The sequence below is a fragment of the Thunnus thynnus genome, chromosome 2 (genome assembly GCF_963924715.1).
Source record: "Thunnus thynnus chromosome 2, fThuThy2.1, whole genome shotgun sequence".
NCBI classification, from domain to species: Eukaryota; Metazoa; Chordata; class Actinopteri; order Scombriformes; family Scombridae; genus Thunnus; species Thunnus thynnus.
Genome location: NC_089518.1, coordinates 35,174,014 through 35,192,552, shown reverse-complemented (window position 1 = coordinate 35,192,552; position 18,539 = coordinate 35,174,014). Strand labels below are relative to the sequence as shown.

The 18,539-nt window shown below is 41.5% G+C and overlaps 1 protein-coding gene across 6 annotated transcripts in view; it reads right to left on the bottom strand.

Annotated features, from left to right (window-relative positions):
- The window catches only part of wdfy3 (WD repeat and FYVE domain containing 3), a 106,281-nt gene that overhangs the window by 24,242 nt on the left and 63,500 nt on the right, over positions 1–18,539 (bottom strand). For 3 of the 6 annotated variants that reach the window (XM_067572176.1, XM_067572201.1, XM_067572208.1), the window contains 19 exons: positions 17,095–17,313; positions 16,455–16,639; positions 14,685–14,916; positions 14,403–14,563; positions 12,586–12,697; positions 12,278–12,468; positions 11,999–12,151; positions 11,621–11,698; positions 11,317–11,474; positions 10,949–11,043; positions 10,648–10,768; positions 9,903–10,120; positions 8,685–8,881; positions 8,154–8,288; positions 7,063–7,242; positions 6,371–6,604; positions 5,135–5,234; positions 3,438–3,598; positions 1,609–1,838 (listed from right to left, as the gene is read on the bottom strand). In XM_067572176.1, the coding sequence (XP_067428277.1) occupies positions 1,609–1,838; positions 3,438–3,598; positions 5,135–5,234; positions 6,371–6,604; positions 7,063–7,242; positions 8,154–8,288; positions 8,685–8,881; positions 9,903–10,120; positions 10,648–10,768; positions 10,949–11,043; positions 11,317–11,474; positions 11,621–11,698; positions 11,999–12,151; positions 12,278–12,468; positions 12,586–12,697; positions 14,403–14,563; positions 14,685–14,916; positions 16,455–16,639; positions 17,095–17,313 (3,160 nt within the window). The remainder of the gene's footprint in view (positions 1–1,608; positions 1,839–3,437; positions 3,599–5,134; positions 5,235–6,370; positions 6,605–7,062; positions 7,243–8,153; positions 8,289–8,684; positions 8,882–9,902; positions 10,121–10,647; positions 10,769–10,948; positions 11,044–11,316; positions 11,475–11,620; positions 11,699–11,998; positions 12,152–12,277; positions 12,469–12,585; positions 12,698–14,402; positions 14,564–14,684; positions 14,917–16,454; positions 16,640–17,094; positions 17,314–18,539) is intronic. The other 3 variants (XM_067572185.1, XM_067572212.1, XM_067572192.1) reach the window with 2 other exon arrangements.

Below are 18,539 nucleotides of genomic sequence, written 5' to 3'. Positions count from 1 at the left end.
TGAACATGCAGAAAATTGCAGCTTTACATTGTGAGAATATCTAGTTCTTGGATTTCTTCAAACTGTAAAACTAGAGAACGATGTCTGATGGACAAGAGGGTGTTTTTTTATTTTTTATCAACTGTACTGTCATTACACTGTACTTGGACCTCCCCGTGTGTCTCAGCGTTCATCTCCTTTCAGAGCAAGTTGCGTAATTATTTATGAAGTTGCACATAATATGTAAACCTCTTCAACACATATCTGCAAAGGACAGTCATCTAAGTTTAAACTGGAGTTATTTAATTAAACCAAAACCAACAATAATTTTATCCAGCTGACATGTAATGTCTATGTACAGTAGCCACAGCCTGATATCACTAGTGCCTCTATGCTATGGAACTTGACTGCTGTCCAAAAAACATAATGTTGAATTTGGGTGACATATTCCTTCATTATGTTGAACTTGCCAAGTGCAGTTTATTCCTCTCAGTTTGTCAAAACTAGCAAAGCAATGTAAACCCAGACATGATGTCTACCCAATGCTTGAGCGTTTGAAAATGAAAGTAAATGCAGTCACAGAGTTGTTTCAGAATAAAATACACCAGCAGTGTTGATTCCAATGAAGGTCACCCGGTGTAACAGTTATATTGATCTATGAAGCTGGTTTGTTGGTATTTCATAAATCTTTTATATATAAACTAGAAATATTGCCTCATGGTTGTATATCTCCACCAACTAGTCAAGTTACAGTTGACATCCATGTCTGTCCAGACTCATATAATATTTGTAGTGAAGACTTTGAAGGAATTTAATAGTTTTACTTGCATGTGTTCACAGGCCAATAAAGCTGATTCTGTTGTCGCCATGACAGTAGACGATGCTTCGGATATGGATGTTGCTGCAACAAAGCTACAAATTATAAAACACGGACTCTTCACACACATCTTCAACCCGGCAGCACAGAAGATCTAAACAATCACCACAGTTTCATGGTGGGAACTGAGTTTAGTGTCACCGATTCAGTTTCCGACCGAATGTGAAATATGGTCACAATCTCCCCTCTTGTTCCTGAGCTATGGCTTGAATAACGGCCAGAAAAGTGTTTTTTGCAGATTATTATGACGTCACAGTGAAGTTGACCTTTTGGATATAAAATGCCATCACTTCATCATTTTATCCTGTTAGATATTTGTGTGAAACTTTGTACGAATTCTTGAGTTATGGCCAAAAACGTGTTTTATGAGGTCACAGTGACCTTTGACCATCAAAATCTAATCAGTTCATCCTTGAACCCAGGTGGACGTTTATGTCAAATTTGAACAAATTCCCTCAAGGCGTTCCGAGAGATATCACGTTCAGGAGAAAGGAACGGACAACATGAAAACATAATGCCTCCGGTCACAGCTGTCGCCCGCACGGAGGCATAAAAATAGGTTGAGTCCTCTGGTGTGGAGGCATAATCTATATCAGATTACACAAACAATACTTGTTAGCAAGATAAATTCATTTGAGTTATTGTTGATAATAATAAAAAGATAAAATAACAGCAGCTTTATCCTTTAAAACTACTATCCTACCTGCTAACATCTACAGCCTCATCTCCACCTTGGTCTCATGCCAACTTACCTCCCGCTGTGCAGGCAGATGAAGCAGTGAGCCAGGCAGGCCACGAAGTCCTGGTCGTGGTTGCCCGGCCCGAGCACCAGGTTGCGGTTGACAGTCAGGACCCGCAGAGCGTCCAGCAAGGCCACCTGCTGAGCCACCGTCTTGTGGGGTCGACAGAGCTGGTAGAGCACCGTCCGGTTCAAACAGTGGTAGATGGTGTCGAGAGAAAGTCCCTGTGAACGCCTCTTAGACTGGAGGGAAGCAAACAAGTGTAGGAGGTTAGATGTGAAGTGTTTTCATACCAGAAAGAGCGTGTGGCTGTCACACCGTAGTGGTCTGGATATGGATAAAGCTTTGGAAATACTTCAGCAGAAAGAAGATTTGTTTGAGTAACCTCGGCTCAACCCCGGTTAAGTCGTCTGAGGGTTGTGAATGTAGCTTTGTTACTCTACTGTTGTTGTTTTAGTGTCTGAGCAGAGAACTGCAAATGTACAAATAAAACTTTTACGTGTTACTTGTAAAGACGAGTTTAGAGTCGATGTTTTACTCCTTCTATAATATATTCTGCACTGTTTGCACACCCGAGAGGAGGAAAGGTCAAGTTTTCAGATTCGAGCTGCTGGAAGTTGCAGTAGCTACTTGCTTGATTAGTCTGCATGCAAATACAGACTAAAAGCACAATTAATATATGAGAAACAAACAACAAACCCTGTTCCTTTAACATCTCAGTTTGTTCAGGAAGTGGTTAAAGTGGTATACTGCAGGTACAAATGGACTGTGTGGTTATATTTAGTCATTTGAAAAAAAAAAAAATACATTCATATCCCTACTACTGTATGCCTCAGCGTTAAGTACACGGCTATCTAAATCACTTATCACAGCAGGCTATTTCCAAGACACAATCACTTATTATGGTTTGAAAAAGTAATTTCAGTGCATAATCTCCTAATCTTCTCATTTGTACAGTGGTGTGTAGAGAGGGTATTGCATGAAAAGCAGAATAGTCCACACACACACACACACACACACACACACGCCTCTTTACTAGCGAGTTAAAACAGAAATGACCAATTATTTGTGAAATGATTTCTGAACACTGAAAAAAAAAGAACAGAATACTTTTATACTTTTATGAAAGAACAGCTAACCCAATAATCTTACTTAATCTCACTGCCTCACAGAAGGACTGTTTTCTTTCTCTGTCCATTGCAGGCGCCGTCTGTCTGCCTCAGGCTGCTTCAGAGAAAACCTCCCGCTCTTATAATTCATGCTGCTTATACGAAGCGCCGACTGAATGCTGGTGCATTACGCTGTGTGTGACTGTTATTTGTTTGTTGACTATAATTTGACTCTGGTACACTGCCAAACATCATCTATAAGTCTATTTAAGATGATGCCTGCTGCCACGTTTTGCAGGCAGATACACACTGGAGGTGGACTCTGTACGATGCCTTGAAGAGACGTAGGAAATTCCAACTTCTGTCAAAAAGCAGCCGTTTTACTCATTATTCATAGTTGGAATATTTAGCAAAGTTTTCCTCAAGACTAAGCATTACTTTTATAATTTAAATTGTTCATTTTCAGCACAGCATCACCATAAATCTAACACTGTGATTACAGTGAACATGCGATGCTAACTAGCTTGCTAACACTGACATTACTCAACAGTAACTCAGCTGAAAGATTAAAGTGTGCAGAGGTTGTCAGTATGGTCTAAGATGTTATTTCTTAAGTGATATCTTCATCAGTAAAATAAGATTTTTTGGTACATTTTGATACATGCAAATGTTGTTTACTACATTTATTCGTTCTGGACCATAATGAAGTGATGGAGATGATTTTTTTTGTACCTGTCCTATGAGCTGCACGATGAAGTCCACCACCAGCTTGGAGTCCTTGTTGAACATACCCTGCCACAGCTTGTCCACCACCCGCTGAGTGAAGTAGAAGACGTTGTTGACCAGAATCTGGTAGCTGCCGCCGCTGCTGAGCGGCAGAGAGGCGTCTTCACCTGGATGGAGATGAGCAGCAAGAGAGGAGGTTACATAATATTCTGGACCATTGATGATGTTTCCTTTTGATGGATTTATCCTGAATGTCACACTGAAGATTGTTTTAAATGTTACAGTAGAATCACATAAACAAACAAAACTTTGTTCCTTTCAACAGCTGAGAGAAGAAATATCATATTTCCTCAAATAAAAGATGGTAGTCAATTAAAAGCCTGGTCTCTGATAATGGCCTGGGGTGTGGTTGACACGAATACATAAAGGCCGGCCCCGAAAAAAGGCCAGGGAAGAAACAAGGGTGGATAAACTCCTGGTGTGCACGCCAGTTAAGCATAAATAGTAACCTGGATGTAACTCCAGTTCTATGAGTACATGTGTAGCCAACCATCACAGAAAGGAGACGCGATATCGTTTAAATACGGGGATAACAGCACATATTTTAATAATAATGGCGGCAGCAACACTACATGAGCATGGGTAACCAGGGTAACCAGGGTAACTTGACTAAACTGGTGAGCATACATCCAGGAGCATGCTACCTGCATGCTACAGCTAAATGGTGCACTGCGAAAACATTAGGGGTGGAAAGAGTCAGTGGATTATCGGTAATGCAGTAAATTTAACAGAGAAAATGGAAGCAGAGCAGAAAACAAGGAGGCTTTGTACTAAAACATGAGCAAATATACTTATCATAGAGAGGGAATTAGAAATAAAGCTCCCTCTCTAATATCAGCCTGCTTCCATTAAAGGCCTGGTACCCTCTGCAGTCGAGGTAAATGGCCACTATTAGAGGAAATACGGTAACACTATGGATTTTGGAGACTGAGTGGTGCAACAGTATTATGAGAAGTGAATTTCCCTATATGGAAAGAATCCTATGTCTTTATTAACAGAAATTACCTTTGAGATTTAACTAAATAGTGCCGACAGCAATATGTGCTATAAAAGACAATAAGATGAAGAAATAAGCTGACACACAACTTAATGATTTTCACTGTTTTTGAGTTCTAAGGACAAAAACATATTAAATATCATTATTATGCAATGTTTCTAATTCTTATGCACATGTATTTTGTTAAAAAAATAGACTACCCTAATTAAAACATAAGCTGCCATGTAAAACGTCGAGGGTGCTCCCAGTTCTGTGGGCTTCGGTTCAGACTGCAATTTGCTGAATCATGATGCAACAATTTAAGCTTCTCACAGAGCCAACTCTGTCCTGCAGCATGTGCTCATCCAGGTCGTTTTCTGCCTCATCATCAGCTTTTTCTAAGTGGGGAAATTAGCACCAGCCATTTGCCAAGTACAGTGAGTAAATTTTATGGTGTTTGTCTTCCATTCTTACCAGTTTGGCAGGAAATGAACTATTAAGATAAGACCAAACATCAGTGGTCCCCCTTGGGGAAATTGTTGGGAGGTTTATGTCCGTTTTAAGACTCCACACTACTGTGAAATTAAGAAGTCGGTAGTAAAACTATAAACTGAAGTTTGCTGGAGGGGGATTTTACTGTATGAGGTGTTGAGGAATTTGTTCTGACCTAGCAGGACATCAGCAGCCAGCAGATGCTCCATGACGCCATCCAGGATGTTGGACTGAAACTCCTTCTGCTGAGTTCTGGTGGAGCGCTCTGGGGAGGCCTAATGAGCGCAAAAAGCAGGAAAAACACACACACACACACATATGTAGGATTATTCACTATTAACTTTTTTTTTTTTAGCAAGTAATAAAGAAAAAGTGAACTAGAACTGATGTCTGCTATTGGCTGGTCTTTAATACCAAGGAAAGTATAATTGAAATAGCACATTTTAACAGTGTTGAAGACCACTGGCTCCTGAACCCTTAAAACTAAAAGGTATTTTGCCTTTAACAGGTGATGAAAACACCTGCTGTAATATCAGTGATGGTGATATTAGCATCGAGCAGAATGCTAGTGTAACATCTGCCTCTCGCATGTTACATTAAATACATTAGTTGTGCTTTAAATGTTCACTATGTCTCATAGCTAAATCTTTTAGTATAGAATATAATTTTGTCAGTAATTTTACCTTTATTTAATAGTTGTAAGGTGTACGTATTTATGTTATTTTCATTATTTTATGCTGTTATCTTATATTTAATATTTAATACTTGGCTACATAGTATCCAAGGTAACGATGAAGCAGTAAAGCCCATCACCATGGGAACAAGTCAGACCGGGCTTGTATCCCTCAGGTGAGACTATTAAATGGAAACCTGTAAATAATAATGTATAGCTGACCTGAGATAGACTTTATTACTAATTATAATCATATTGACATTCAGAGTGATGTGAACTGATTCATCTGTATCAATAATCTGTAATATAGTGAGTTTTTGATCCTGGTCAAGGTTCGACCGTTGGCCCTGTAATTTGATATTTAACGGTTATTAAGCTTTGTCACAGAAATAATTTATTAGTATTGTAAGTTTCCTTTGATTATGATTTTATTTATGTTAAATAGTTTTACTGAGACCGGGCTTTTACCCCCAGATCCCGAAGTGCTTGTAAGCAATTAACAGAAATCATTGAATCGACGTCGGAGCGTCTGAGTGTCTTCATTGGAGTCAACTGATGTTACTAACTGTCAGCCGTTAGTCCACCATCATCATCACAACACAACGCAGAGACTGTAGGCTGTCACTATTATCAGCGATGAAGCTAATATAGTCCCCCGTTACACTTGAGAGCTTCAACCGACAGAGAGCGGACCAGAAGCGGAAGAGCGTTAATGAAGACGCTGTTTCATCTCCTCACCTCCAGCAGCAGGTCGATGATGGGTGTCTGCTTGCTGGCCGGGGTCATGCACAGGTTGTCCATGATCAGGACTCTCATGAAGTCAAAGACGTACTTTTTGGCCGGGTGGTTGGTCAGGGACGTCTTGGAGCCGACGTTACAGTATTCGGACTGGCTGCGGTTCATACCCGAGTCCCCAGCGAAAGCCTTGAACTCCTCGGTGGGAGAACCCGCTTCGTCGTCCAAATCAGTGACCTGGAACAGACGAAGACGATATATAAAGTCTAACAAAGTTTACCGTTTAAATAATGTTCTGTCTTCATATATATCTGAACAGCATCTTGCTCTTTGTTCTTCAAACTGCAGTGGTCAGTATTACAGTGTCCTTGGTTTAAGGAGATTCCATAAGTTACAGTAATTTATTGCCCCATAAGAGAGAATAACAGTCTATCTGCAGAGGGTTGATAGGGTTACTGATCAATACCTGTGATTGTTTGGCTCTGGTGATGAGATTTTTTTGGCTTTTAAACCCAATTTCAGATCCATTTGCTCAGTATTGGAACAAAAAAAAAAGTCTTGAGGCAGCAGAATTTATGTTTATGAAAAGGTGAAGGTGATGCAATTCCTTCTGTTCACCAGTAACAGCAACAGATTTCTTATTTCTCCTTCAGTTTAACAGAACTTAACAGTCAGTAAAGTTTAAAAAGTCTTACCATCTCAGAGTACGGCCTGATATTGAAGGGGAAGACAGACGCTGCCAGGGCGCAGAGGAACTCTGGACTGTGCCACATCGGTGCCAGGTCGGGCACGTTGTGGTAAAGATACCTGAAGAACTGCATAAGTGTGACCGGGTACTCCCTGAGCCAGGAACCTTCCTCCTCCGACTGCCAAGGCTGGAAGCAGACACAAGGAAAAATCATTTCCATTCAACCTTCATATACGGAGGCAGCAGAAGTGCTAGTTTGTCAATTCAAATCTCCAACTGGTTCGTAAACTCTACGTCAAGAGGAACTCCCTCAAACACCGAGAGGTTCCAGTAAAGCTTCTTAACAAACCAGTAGAAAACACCGCAGATGCTCTGAGAGAGAACGTGTGTGTGCGGATGAGGATGAAAACAGCATGTGTGCCGAGTCATTTCAATGGATTAATGGAGCTTAAAAACGCACCTTTAGAGAATTAAGGCTGATCCAGTCCCTTCTTAAGAACCACTTAAAATGAACTGATGAACATGAGAAAGCTCTCAAATATGGGTGTTTTCCAAGATATAAGCTCCCTGTGTGGGGAACGTTTGAAGATAATCTGCTTTTGGGAAAAAAAAGGTGCTGGATCCAATTAGTCAAATTACTAGTAAAAAGAGATTCCTCTAAACTATTTATTCAGAATATGTATCCTGAGAGCATTATGACCTCTAGAAATTAAAAGGTTTTTAATACATTTTTGTACATGATGAATATCATTGTGTAAAAAATGTATTTCAGTGGGTGAAAGAGATTACATATTTTACAAAAGATGCAAAAAAAACAAACATCCTTTATAGGTTTTGGAAAAAATACAATTTCTGGCCAATTTACATAGTGAAGCACTTAACTTATGTAAAGCATCTGATAATGTTGGGCTCCTTTTTGTGTTTTTCCCTTTCTGTACTGTTGTATTAACTGTTTCAATATGTTTGTTTTATCTCTATTTATTTATCCTAAGGATTACATATAATTGTTATATTATTTAATTGTCATATTTCATATATTCTTCTTGTAAATGACAATAAAGATAAGTTTGTTTTGCGTCTGAACGGTGGTTCTCTCACCAGGTTGAGCATGCTGCGCAGCATGGCCAGCAGCAGGAAGGCAGCGTCGGTGCACACGCTGTGGATGGAGCCCACCACCGTCCCGCTGGAGGCCGGTATGCCGAAGATAAACGTCCAGATGGAGTCCAGGTCGAACTGAGAGGAAAAAAAGACACACAAACTGGGGTAATAAACGCCACGTAAATCATCTATAAACAGTTCTGTTAATGTTAGCGGTTAAAGATTGTACTTCTGCTTGCTAATATCTGTACATCTGGTGACTGGAAACCAGTACAATTCTAATATAAATGATTATTTTTGTTAGATCTCCTGTAAGGGCTCTGTGGCACACTTTACACGTGGTTAGAGTTGTAATTTATGAAGTAGTAGGACTGGGATTACTGGGATTAGGCTGTTCACTACATGCTCCAAATGTTTCTCACTGCATCACTACATGGTCCATTTTAAAATTTCAAACTGTGCATCAGCAAAGAAAAAAAAAAAAAGGTTATTACTGGCAGTAGAAGAAGAAAGAAGGTTGGGTATACTAACATGTACCTGCAGGCTGTCAGGCAGATCGATGACAGGCTGCTGCAGGAAGAGCGCCATGAGCAGGAAGTAGAGCTGCGGCACGTTGGTGTGTTTGGGCAGCAGCGTCTGCATCACAGGGAACCCCGGGAAATGGCAAGCGTCCCGGTTGATCTCCCGCAACGTGGAGCGCCCGCCGGCACTGCGGCCCACGTTGAAGCCTGAAGACACGAGGGTGGAGAGTTAAGGACTGGGGGGGGGGGACTGATGGGAGGAATATTTGGACGTCTTATGCCGTATAACCTCTGATCAAGGCACCTACAGGCTGATTATAACATCTGTACCTGGTTTAGAATTTAACAAAGCAGGTTTATCGAGGAGGTGGTTACAGTACACAAACCCAGGACTAAAACTTCTAACTGAGGCAGGATTTTAAACTGAGCATTAACAAAATAACTCAAAAGATAAAAGGATTTGGTTGAGCTACATGACAAAGTCCAAAGTCCTTGAATAAAACTAAGGGTTTTCACCTTATAGCACACATTATGACAAAGCTACAGCTGTTAGGCCATGTCACTACTCAGGGTGGTTTCCATAAGCAAAGGCAATGGTTCTCAACCTGGAGGTCGGCAAGATGATTTTGCAAAAATAATTTAAAGAAGTAAAAAATATATCTTATGAATACATTGGTGGCTATTTTCTGGCATTAATGCCCTCAAATCTTATTCAGTTAAAAAGCCTGCAAAGGGAAAATGTAAATCATAATATGAAGTTTGCAACAGCTGATATTTATGTGGAGGAATTATCAAATTGGTTGAAGGTGAAAAAATTGGTGAAAAAACTGAGGAGGTTGAAAACCATTAAGCTCGGGGAGGGACTATGATCGCAGCGACAGGGAGAGCAGGGAGGCAAAAAATGAGAAGACGAACCCTTGGCTGTGCGGCGCACAAACTGTGCAGCTTTCTGTTTACTGAACGAAGGCCAACTCCGGCGGAAAGCGTTGCCAGAGTGAGGAGAGGCGTCTGCTGAGCCATATTACAACATAAAGTATATACACTGGACGTTATTATTATGCTATTGACTCTTGTGGGAGAGGGAAAGTCAAACATTCAAGTCACAAGAATGGATTAACACTCCTAATGTCAACTAATATCAACCATATTTCCTTGCAAGACTAAATTTGAGGCTTCAGATTTTTGTCTCATTAACTGCGTTGCCGCGTAACCGGCGTCCCGCGCTCACCCAGCACCGTGCCGATCTTGTTGGTCAGGACGGAGTCGGTGTGGTCCAGCCAGCCTCCTCCGCACAGGCCCTCTTTGAAGCGGTTGAGGGTGGACTGGTTGGAGAGCAGCACCACGAGGATCCGCAGAGCCGCCGTCACCGTCCTCGAGTGGAGATGCTCTTCCATGAACATCAACAGCCAATCGAAGCCAAGCGTCCGCACCATCTCTTCGCACGCCCTGCGAGGGGAGACGGAGAGCAAGTGAATAAACTCTCTATGGCTACTGTCAACTATCAAAACTGTCAACTATTACGCTACGTAAACTGTCAAAAATACACCCAAATGGTTTAATTTATTAGCTTTTCCATACTCTTATAAGCATTATCTTATAGCTTGCTCTTTTATTAGTAGGAAGGATTACATGTTCCTTTATACTTCTTAAGCTAAATAAACATTTAAAAAGCTGTTAAATTATCCTAAAACAAATGAACAGGGCTGTTTTTCTTACAGGACAATTACGAACCCAAACCCAAGAGCCTGTAATCTGGTCTGATAATTCTTACAGCATACAATCCCCAAACTTATACACTCAACAGATTCAACATGCTGCCGGATTCAAAAATGATCACCTAAGTCATTATCATCTCCATCTAGGATCATTCATAGTGTTTTCTCAGTCTTAGAAAGTGTCTGATAGAGCAGGAAAACATTCCCAGTACACATATTTAGCTTTATATTGTCAATATTTATATTTATCCAGCTTACTGTGCATTGACGGTGCACTTCTCTTTGGTGGTGAAGAGCAGTCTGAGTAGGTTTTCCAGCAGTTGGTTTCTCAGCAGAATCAGGTTGGCTGACAGGAGGCCGCCGAAATCATCGTCATTACCTGAGACAAAATAAAGTTGTCACAAGGATATAGTCACATGGTTCAGGTCAGGAAATGAGTCATTTTATCCTCTGGCTAAATAACTGACCGTACATTTTTCTGTAGCCAAATATGATTCAAAAAGGAATAATGGCAGACAGATCACCTGCTTAAGTATTTACAAGCATATGTTACTGTTACCTCCATCGATCTTTTCCTCATTATTGATTTCCATGACGACAAACTTCTCACATACAGCAAATGTGGGGAGAGTAGAGGAGATGAACTGGCCGAACCTGTGACAAGAAAAAAACAGAATGTGTTTTTTTCTTTCTGTCCAGTTTTTGGACCAAGTTAATTAACTAGATATCAAGACAAAAAAAACAACAAATGCACATAAAACTCAACAGCATCTTTAGATATCATGTCCTGAATGTCATTTAAAAGACACTACAGGATATGTACAATTTGAAAATTTGGAACTTTGGCACCACTAGTATCAAAAAAAAGACAGACAAACATGTTTACTCCTTGTGTACGGGTATGTTTATATGTATGTGTGTGCTTACCGCAGCAGGTCATACGGGTTGGGGAAGCCCTGCAGCAGCAGACTGAGCACGTTGCTGATGGCGGCTACGGTGGGCTGCGACAGCGACGTGTCCCTCAACGTCAGCAGCAGTCTGGGGATCAGCTGAAACTCCCTCAGCAGCTTCGCATTTTTAGCTGCCTCACTGCTCAATACAAGGAAAGTGTTTTTTTTGCACAGTTAGATTAGAACAACAACAAAAAAAATAATAAGAAATGTGAATTTAATAAGTTTAGCTTTGGTGCCAAATTACTGCTTCTTTCTCTCAAGAAAAATAAACTCGACACTTGCCTGGACTCTGTCAGCAATTCGATGAAATGCTCAAACAGAGACAGATGGAGCTCGTAGGGAGCGTGGAGCCAGACCTGAGGAGCAGAAGGAGCAGAAGGAGACCTCTGTGACACAAGTTGTGTTTGGCAACGCAAACTACTGGCAAGCAGGGGGTGGCATCCTGGCACAGAGCGGCTCAGTTTCGTAAAGGTTCAACCGCAGTGTAAAAAAACTTTTCTTCCTCTCGTTCGCAGCTGCCAATTCATCCCAAAATATACCTGCGATTCTCACTGGTGCTGTTTTGTGATAATAGCTATTCAGCTGCCAAAACAGCAGACTTCTAAACAACAGTAATTCTGTTGGTCTTCTAGGAATGACCGTCCCCGAGCCCTCACCTCGAAGTCACAGAGCAGGTCTTGAAAGGCGGTGGAGTTGGGGATGATGGAGGTCTCGTGGCCGCTGTCGACCGTTCCCACCAGGGAGAAGGTGAGATGGAGGATGTGACTGTTGAGCAGCGAGCGCTTCTTCTTCAGCAGCATCGCCAACAACTACAGGAGACGGACGACGACAAAGACGTCACTTAATCGCTTTTGTGTTTTTGTCATCGTACAAAAACCAGTTTATGTCTACGTGCTTGTCATGTGACCGGTGTAAAGTGTGTAACAGTCTCTCACCTGGTAGCCTTTGATGCGCTCCATCTCCTTACTGGCCAGCGGGTTGCTCTTCACAACGCACACCAACGCTTTGACAGCCGCGTACAGCCCCTCCACGTCTGACGCCATGGCGACCAACCCCAAGATGGCCGCCGCCCCGCCCACATACTGCAGGTTGGTGGCCACGGGCTTGGACACGAAGGCGCGCACACCTGGAGGGATAAGAGGAAGGAAAGGTGTGTTACTTTTAAATAAAGGATAAATGCTAATTTGGATATTTTTGCTATTTACAAGGAGGTATCGTGGGTGATTTCAAGACGTTTCTTTACCTAAATATCCGATGACGGCGGCTCCGATGGTGCGAGCCGGCCCGTTGAGGTGGCCGGCAGCGTTATGGATCAACTTGACCGGTGTTGCGTTTTCATGAGAGGACACAGCGAGCTAAAGGAGAAAAGAAAAGAAGCAAAGAAAGAGGTTCAGTGAAGAAATCCAAACAAAAAAACTGCACGTTAGCAAACTAACTAACCATTACTCTCTGACCATTTCCATTTGTCATCGTCTAATTTATCTGATATATTCTTTTTTTTTGTTGCTTTGTTTGATTTCTGCTTGTTATGGATGTGGTTGTTTCAAGGACATTTATTTAGAATTTATTGCTGACAGCTCTTTCTTTGCTTTGTTTAGACAGAAAAGAATATTATGTCACCATGTTTACTTTAACAATAAAAAACTATGTTTGTATTCTCTTAACCACTGCTACTAAAACACCCTCCTCCTATCCTATGACGGCCTCGGCTGTAGCAGGAATGCTGCCTCTGCACTTTTTTGTTTCCGTTTTCTTCCCGCGAGTCGCCGTGGGCCGAGGCTTAGCAGGGAGAGCCGAGCAGGCTGGGAAATAACTTGACAGGTGGGAGGAGAGAGATAAGGACACACACACACACACACACACACACTTTTGGTGAGATAATAGGATGTGTGTATGTGAATGAACATCCGTGCGAGTAGATTGACTATTTTTTTTATTAAGGAAGGAGTTTGACCTTTGCACACCACCTGCATGTGTGTGTGTTATAAATAGAGAGTGAGCAGCAGCAAAAACCTCCACAGTTTTTTTTTTTATGTGTATTTATTATTTAAGATATAAATCGTTTTGCTCTGCAAACTTTGCAATCTTGCAAAATGTCTGCACTGAAAACTGCACGGCGCTCTGCACTGTGGCCGAGGGAAAGAGGAGCAGGTTTTTTTTTTTTTAGTCAATTACATCAGTCTGGCATGATGTAATGCAATTCAGTAAACCAACACTCCAGCGCTCCCTGCTCAGTCAGGCTCCAGCTTTTTCCTAACAGGGAGATCACTCACTGCTGTTCAAGAAAATGTTAATGTGTTAGTGAAAACAACGGCTCGGATATACACGTTTATTTACACTTTGGAGAAGACAGGACAGTTTCCCTGCATTCACTGTTACTACTGATGTCAATTATGTCTTCAATGTTAGTCAGATGAACAACAACTACTGTAAAGATTGGAGCCACAAGAAGTTTTTGTAACTCTGTATTGGAAACTTCCTCCTCATCCTACAATTTTAAAGCCACCATGATGGGTTTTTTGTTTTGTTTTGTTTTTGTATGTAGAAAAATCCCAGTGAAAATTGGCACATTTATCTCGGTACCCACCCATGAATCTCAACAGCTGCTGCATGCATTGCTGTGTCTGTTTGGTATTAATACTGAGAGGGGCCGATGTTATGTTCCATGTATTAATACTGTACATAGCGATGCATGGCATCCATACATATGTACTCATAAAGTGTTCTCGTACTGTTCGCATCATACTCAGTTGGCCAAATAACTGCTTGTATAAGAGTGTTATCATATATTAGGAGGAAGTCGGGGGGTTTGTGTTGTGAAGACACAGGAGTTGTTGTTGGTGTCACTGTAGGGGAAGTTTGTGTTCTTGTTGAAAAACAGCCAAAGTTGGGAATTTTTTAAAGTCTACACACAGTGGTTTTAATAAAATAAGTGATTTATTGTCAACCTCTCTAAGATCATGTAATGCATGTTTTAAAAACAGTGTGCATTAGAGTACAAGCAGCCTGCCACTTAATCTGCTTTAACTGAGACCTGCATGTCGCTGCGGTGTGTCTGACCTGTTTGGCGATGGCCTTGCTGTCCAGTTTGTTGTAGACTTTTCTGATCTTGGCCACGGTGAGAGTTGAGACAGAGAGAGCGTAGAGGCTGAACGACACCTTCTCCTCTGGTACCAAAGCCACTGCGGAGGGAGGGGCAACCTCTGTCTTGGAGTCTTTACCTGGGACGGTAGAAAGACAGATGGAAGGGATAAAGTGAGAAAAAAAAGGGGAGCATAAGAGGGGCATCTGGTAAAAAATCATCTCCCGGACTGGACGGTGAGATCAGGAAGAACCACTCACAGGGCAGGTATACGGCCTGGAAGCTTCCCACATAGTTGGGTCCCAGTTCATAGATGGCGGCGACGCTGGTGGCAGGCAGGACCTCCTCCAGGAAGTGGCTGGGCCCCAGACGCCACACCAGGGTGGAGAGCTGGCGCTGGGCCGGCGGCGTCCCGACGTACCCGTACACCGTGCTCACCACGGGAGGGTTGGTGGATCCGGAGCCGCCCGGTGCACTGTGGATGTAGTGAAGCTGGAGGAGAGGGAGGAGAGAAGCAGCGATGCAGGTGAGTGATTTATTTACAGGTACGCCCTGAAATGATCCCTGAGTGCACATGAGGCTATGAAAGCTGCACCTTATATTCACACAATCAATCAATGTTGTCAGATTTTTTTATGACTGGATAATTGCTTATTATTGATTTTTTTTTTTTAGACTGCAGTTTGAAGAACAACTAAGGGGTGACTGTGAACTTTGCAGACACTAATTCACAAGGGGGGTGAAAAAAAAAAACCACAAGGAAACTCCAACATGCACACAGACACACACGGCTACCGCTGTGTTTCCTGAGTGTGGACGTCAGCGGGAAATGAAACCGTTGTTATCGGTGCTGCTGAGAGGAAGCTGAGACTTGCGGTCTGTCGACTCGTTTTCGCTGCTCTGCTGGTCTTATCTCAGGAGAATCTGAAGTCGCTAAACCACAAGCCACATCACAGTCTGCTGACTGTGGCGCTGCCAGACTGCTGTTTACAGCCGGGCTCACTGTTTATTTGTGATTCTTTATCATCAGAATAGTGGTCATTGCTGCAGCTTATGTGCTATTCCCCATCTGTTCAGGACTAAGGTTCCAGCTAATAATCATAGCTATTTACTTGCTAATGTTATTATCAATAACATAACATCGTAGTTCCATCCAGGGACTTAAATTGAGAGCAATAACAGCTTCACTCTCTGCTGCTTTATAAAGACAGTAGCCATCCTTAAAATTAGATTTTAGTATATGTGAGATGATAATGACACACAGTCAGATATCTTCTCTTTGTGTCTATCTGTACATCTACATTACTTGATAATGAGAAAAGGATGCACATCAGCATATTCTGAACAAATCCTCTCTGAGAGGGGATGTACGTTTAGGACAATGATGAAATGATTAATTAAATAATCAATTGGACAATCGATTCAAAAAGAGAATTAATGGACAACAATTTTCATAATTGATCGAACATTTATCAAGTAAAAAATCACAAACATGTTCTGGTTCCAGCTTCCTAAATGTTTTTTTCTCTGTTTTATATTATTATAAATTTAATATCTTTGGGTTCTGGACTTTTAGTCAACAACAAAACAAGACGTTTGAAGCTGTAACCTTGAATTTTTGTTTCTTTTTTGACATCTTTGAGACCAAATATTGACAGTAGGATGAGAATGGGAACTTGAAATTCGCAATTTTTCACAATTTGTCATATCTAATAGACTAATGGGTCATTAATAACCTAATTTAACCTAATTTGGAAACATAAACTAACACATACATACTGTACATACATCCATAACTGTACACAACTATGCATGAGTAACTAATACAGTAAGCTTTCATATTAACAGGAGGAAACCTATGAACAATTTTAGTTGCATTGTGATATCTGCTACACACTGGAAACAATGTGTCTGTCATTATCCATTAACTGCTCAGTCCAGCAAACTGCTGAGGAAGACTTTTCCAGAAACATCAGAGCATACAGTGTATATCATCATATCATCAGATATCATCCGGTCTATAACATTACCTTGACGGTGTTGATCAGTTGGCCGTCGATGTACAGTGTGGCCATGCTGTTCTTCAGCATGCCTTTGCTCATGACCAGCACCAGGTGGTGCCACTGGCCCTCAGCGATGAGCTCGCCGCAGCGGAAACGAGCGCAGCAGGGCAGGATCTCATAGAAGGAGGCTTCTTCACTCGACTCGTCCGCTGCTTGATGGGGGGAGGGACAGAGAGGCGATATCGATGAGTCAGAGGGCTTTGACAGAAGTAAAAACATTAACTCTGGGTTACTGACTGAGATCCCACAAGGGACAGCCTCCTACACATCTACATAAATCTCACAGTGTACCACCCTTACTCTGCCTCCACCCAAACAATACTAACAAGGCATCATCTTAACAAAATGCACACTTTAAACACAAAATATAAACAGTTTTTACATTAAAATACATGCTGAGAGCATTAATTTCTTGGTTGAAATGTACTAAAATGTTCCAAAATTTACAACATGGACTGGACCAAACCATTCAAAAGCCAAACTGTGATTGTTTGTCACGTTTACACAAACATACTAAACATTTTAATGGCTCAGAGTTATATGAACATGTTGATTTCACTCCATTCGGTCTGTGAAAATGATTAAACTTCTACTGTGTTGTACTCACAGTAGGTCTGCAGCAGCTCCTCCTTGGTGGAGACGGTGAGCGAGCGGTCTTTGGCCGACAGCACCACAGCCAGGCAGACGTAGTGCTGCTCGGAGGAGGTGGCCCGACGGACCACCGTCAACAGACGCACCGGGTGAGCCTGAGAAGCCGCGCTGAAACGCTCCACGCAGAACCAGGTGGAGTAGCTCAGGCCTGACGGAGGAGGAAACAAGCGCTCCCCTGGAGAGATGGAAAAAAAGGGAGGCAAGGGCAAAGGTGGGAGAGAACGAGGTGAAAGGGGGAGCACGTCAGATATTTTCTTTCAGATTATTCTGCTTTTCGTCACAGTGGAGGAAACTGTGGTCTGCTCAGATGATGCATCTTCCTCAACTTTGCTTCCTCATATTTTTAAAATAACACATACTGACTGGAATGAGGTGATATCTACCACTACTTATAAATCTTGCACATTGTAATACTGGAAAATAGGACACACACACTTCACAAATATGCCTTCAGGATCATCAGTGAACACCATATTGGGTTTCAACCATTTAGAGTACTGGAGAAAAAAAATCCCTGAGAGACATTCATTTATTTACAGAGTGATACAGAAATTGTCATTAGTGGAATGACTACATGTTTACTCTTGTCTCGCTGCTGCCAGCACATATTAGATATTAAAGTATATGAAATATGGAGCAGGAACTGTGTACAGATTGTACAGCACAGTTTGCTGATACCTATGGAGGACAAAAACTGCCAAAAATAAATAAAATAAAGAAAGACTCAATAAATAAATTAATATACCATTAAATGCACCAAAAATGATATTAAAAGTAAACATAGGCATTAAATAATTGATAAAGTGTGACATAAATTGATATTTCTGTTTTAATTTGACCCTATTTATTTACTTTCTCACTTAATTTTCCATTTTATTTATTAATTTTTACATTTATTTATCTATTATGTTCTCTTTGCATTCTCCCCCATTTATTTCCCCAAACTTATTTATCTCTGTGTTTTCTTTTTACATTTTTTTATGCATTTCTGCTTCATTATGTAAATGAGGGGGGGGCTGTCATTTGCAGGGTCACTATTGGTTGATCACATCAGAGCGTATAGATCGACTGTACATGCCGCTAGCCTGCTATTTCCTGACTGTATGTTCAGTGGGTTGTCTGGTGTTGAGTAATGGGAAACGTTACCAGTTTGAGTCAAGCGTAGAGGCTGTATTATCTGAAGCTTGGAAAATAGCGATTTGGGGGCAATGAATTTGATGAGTTTACTGTTTATCAGACCACAAAGAGACACTGAATCTCTCTTTCATTCGCTCTCTTCTTCACCGTCTCCTCCTGCTGGAGATAAATTCACAGAAAGCAACTGTCGGTTGGTTGTTTTAGAGGCGAGGCGGTCGTCTATATTCATCAAATTCAGTGCCCCCATATCGCTATTTTCCGAGC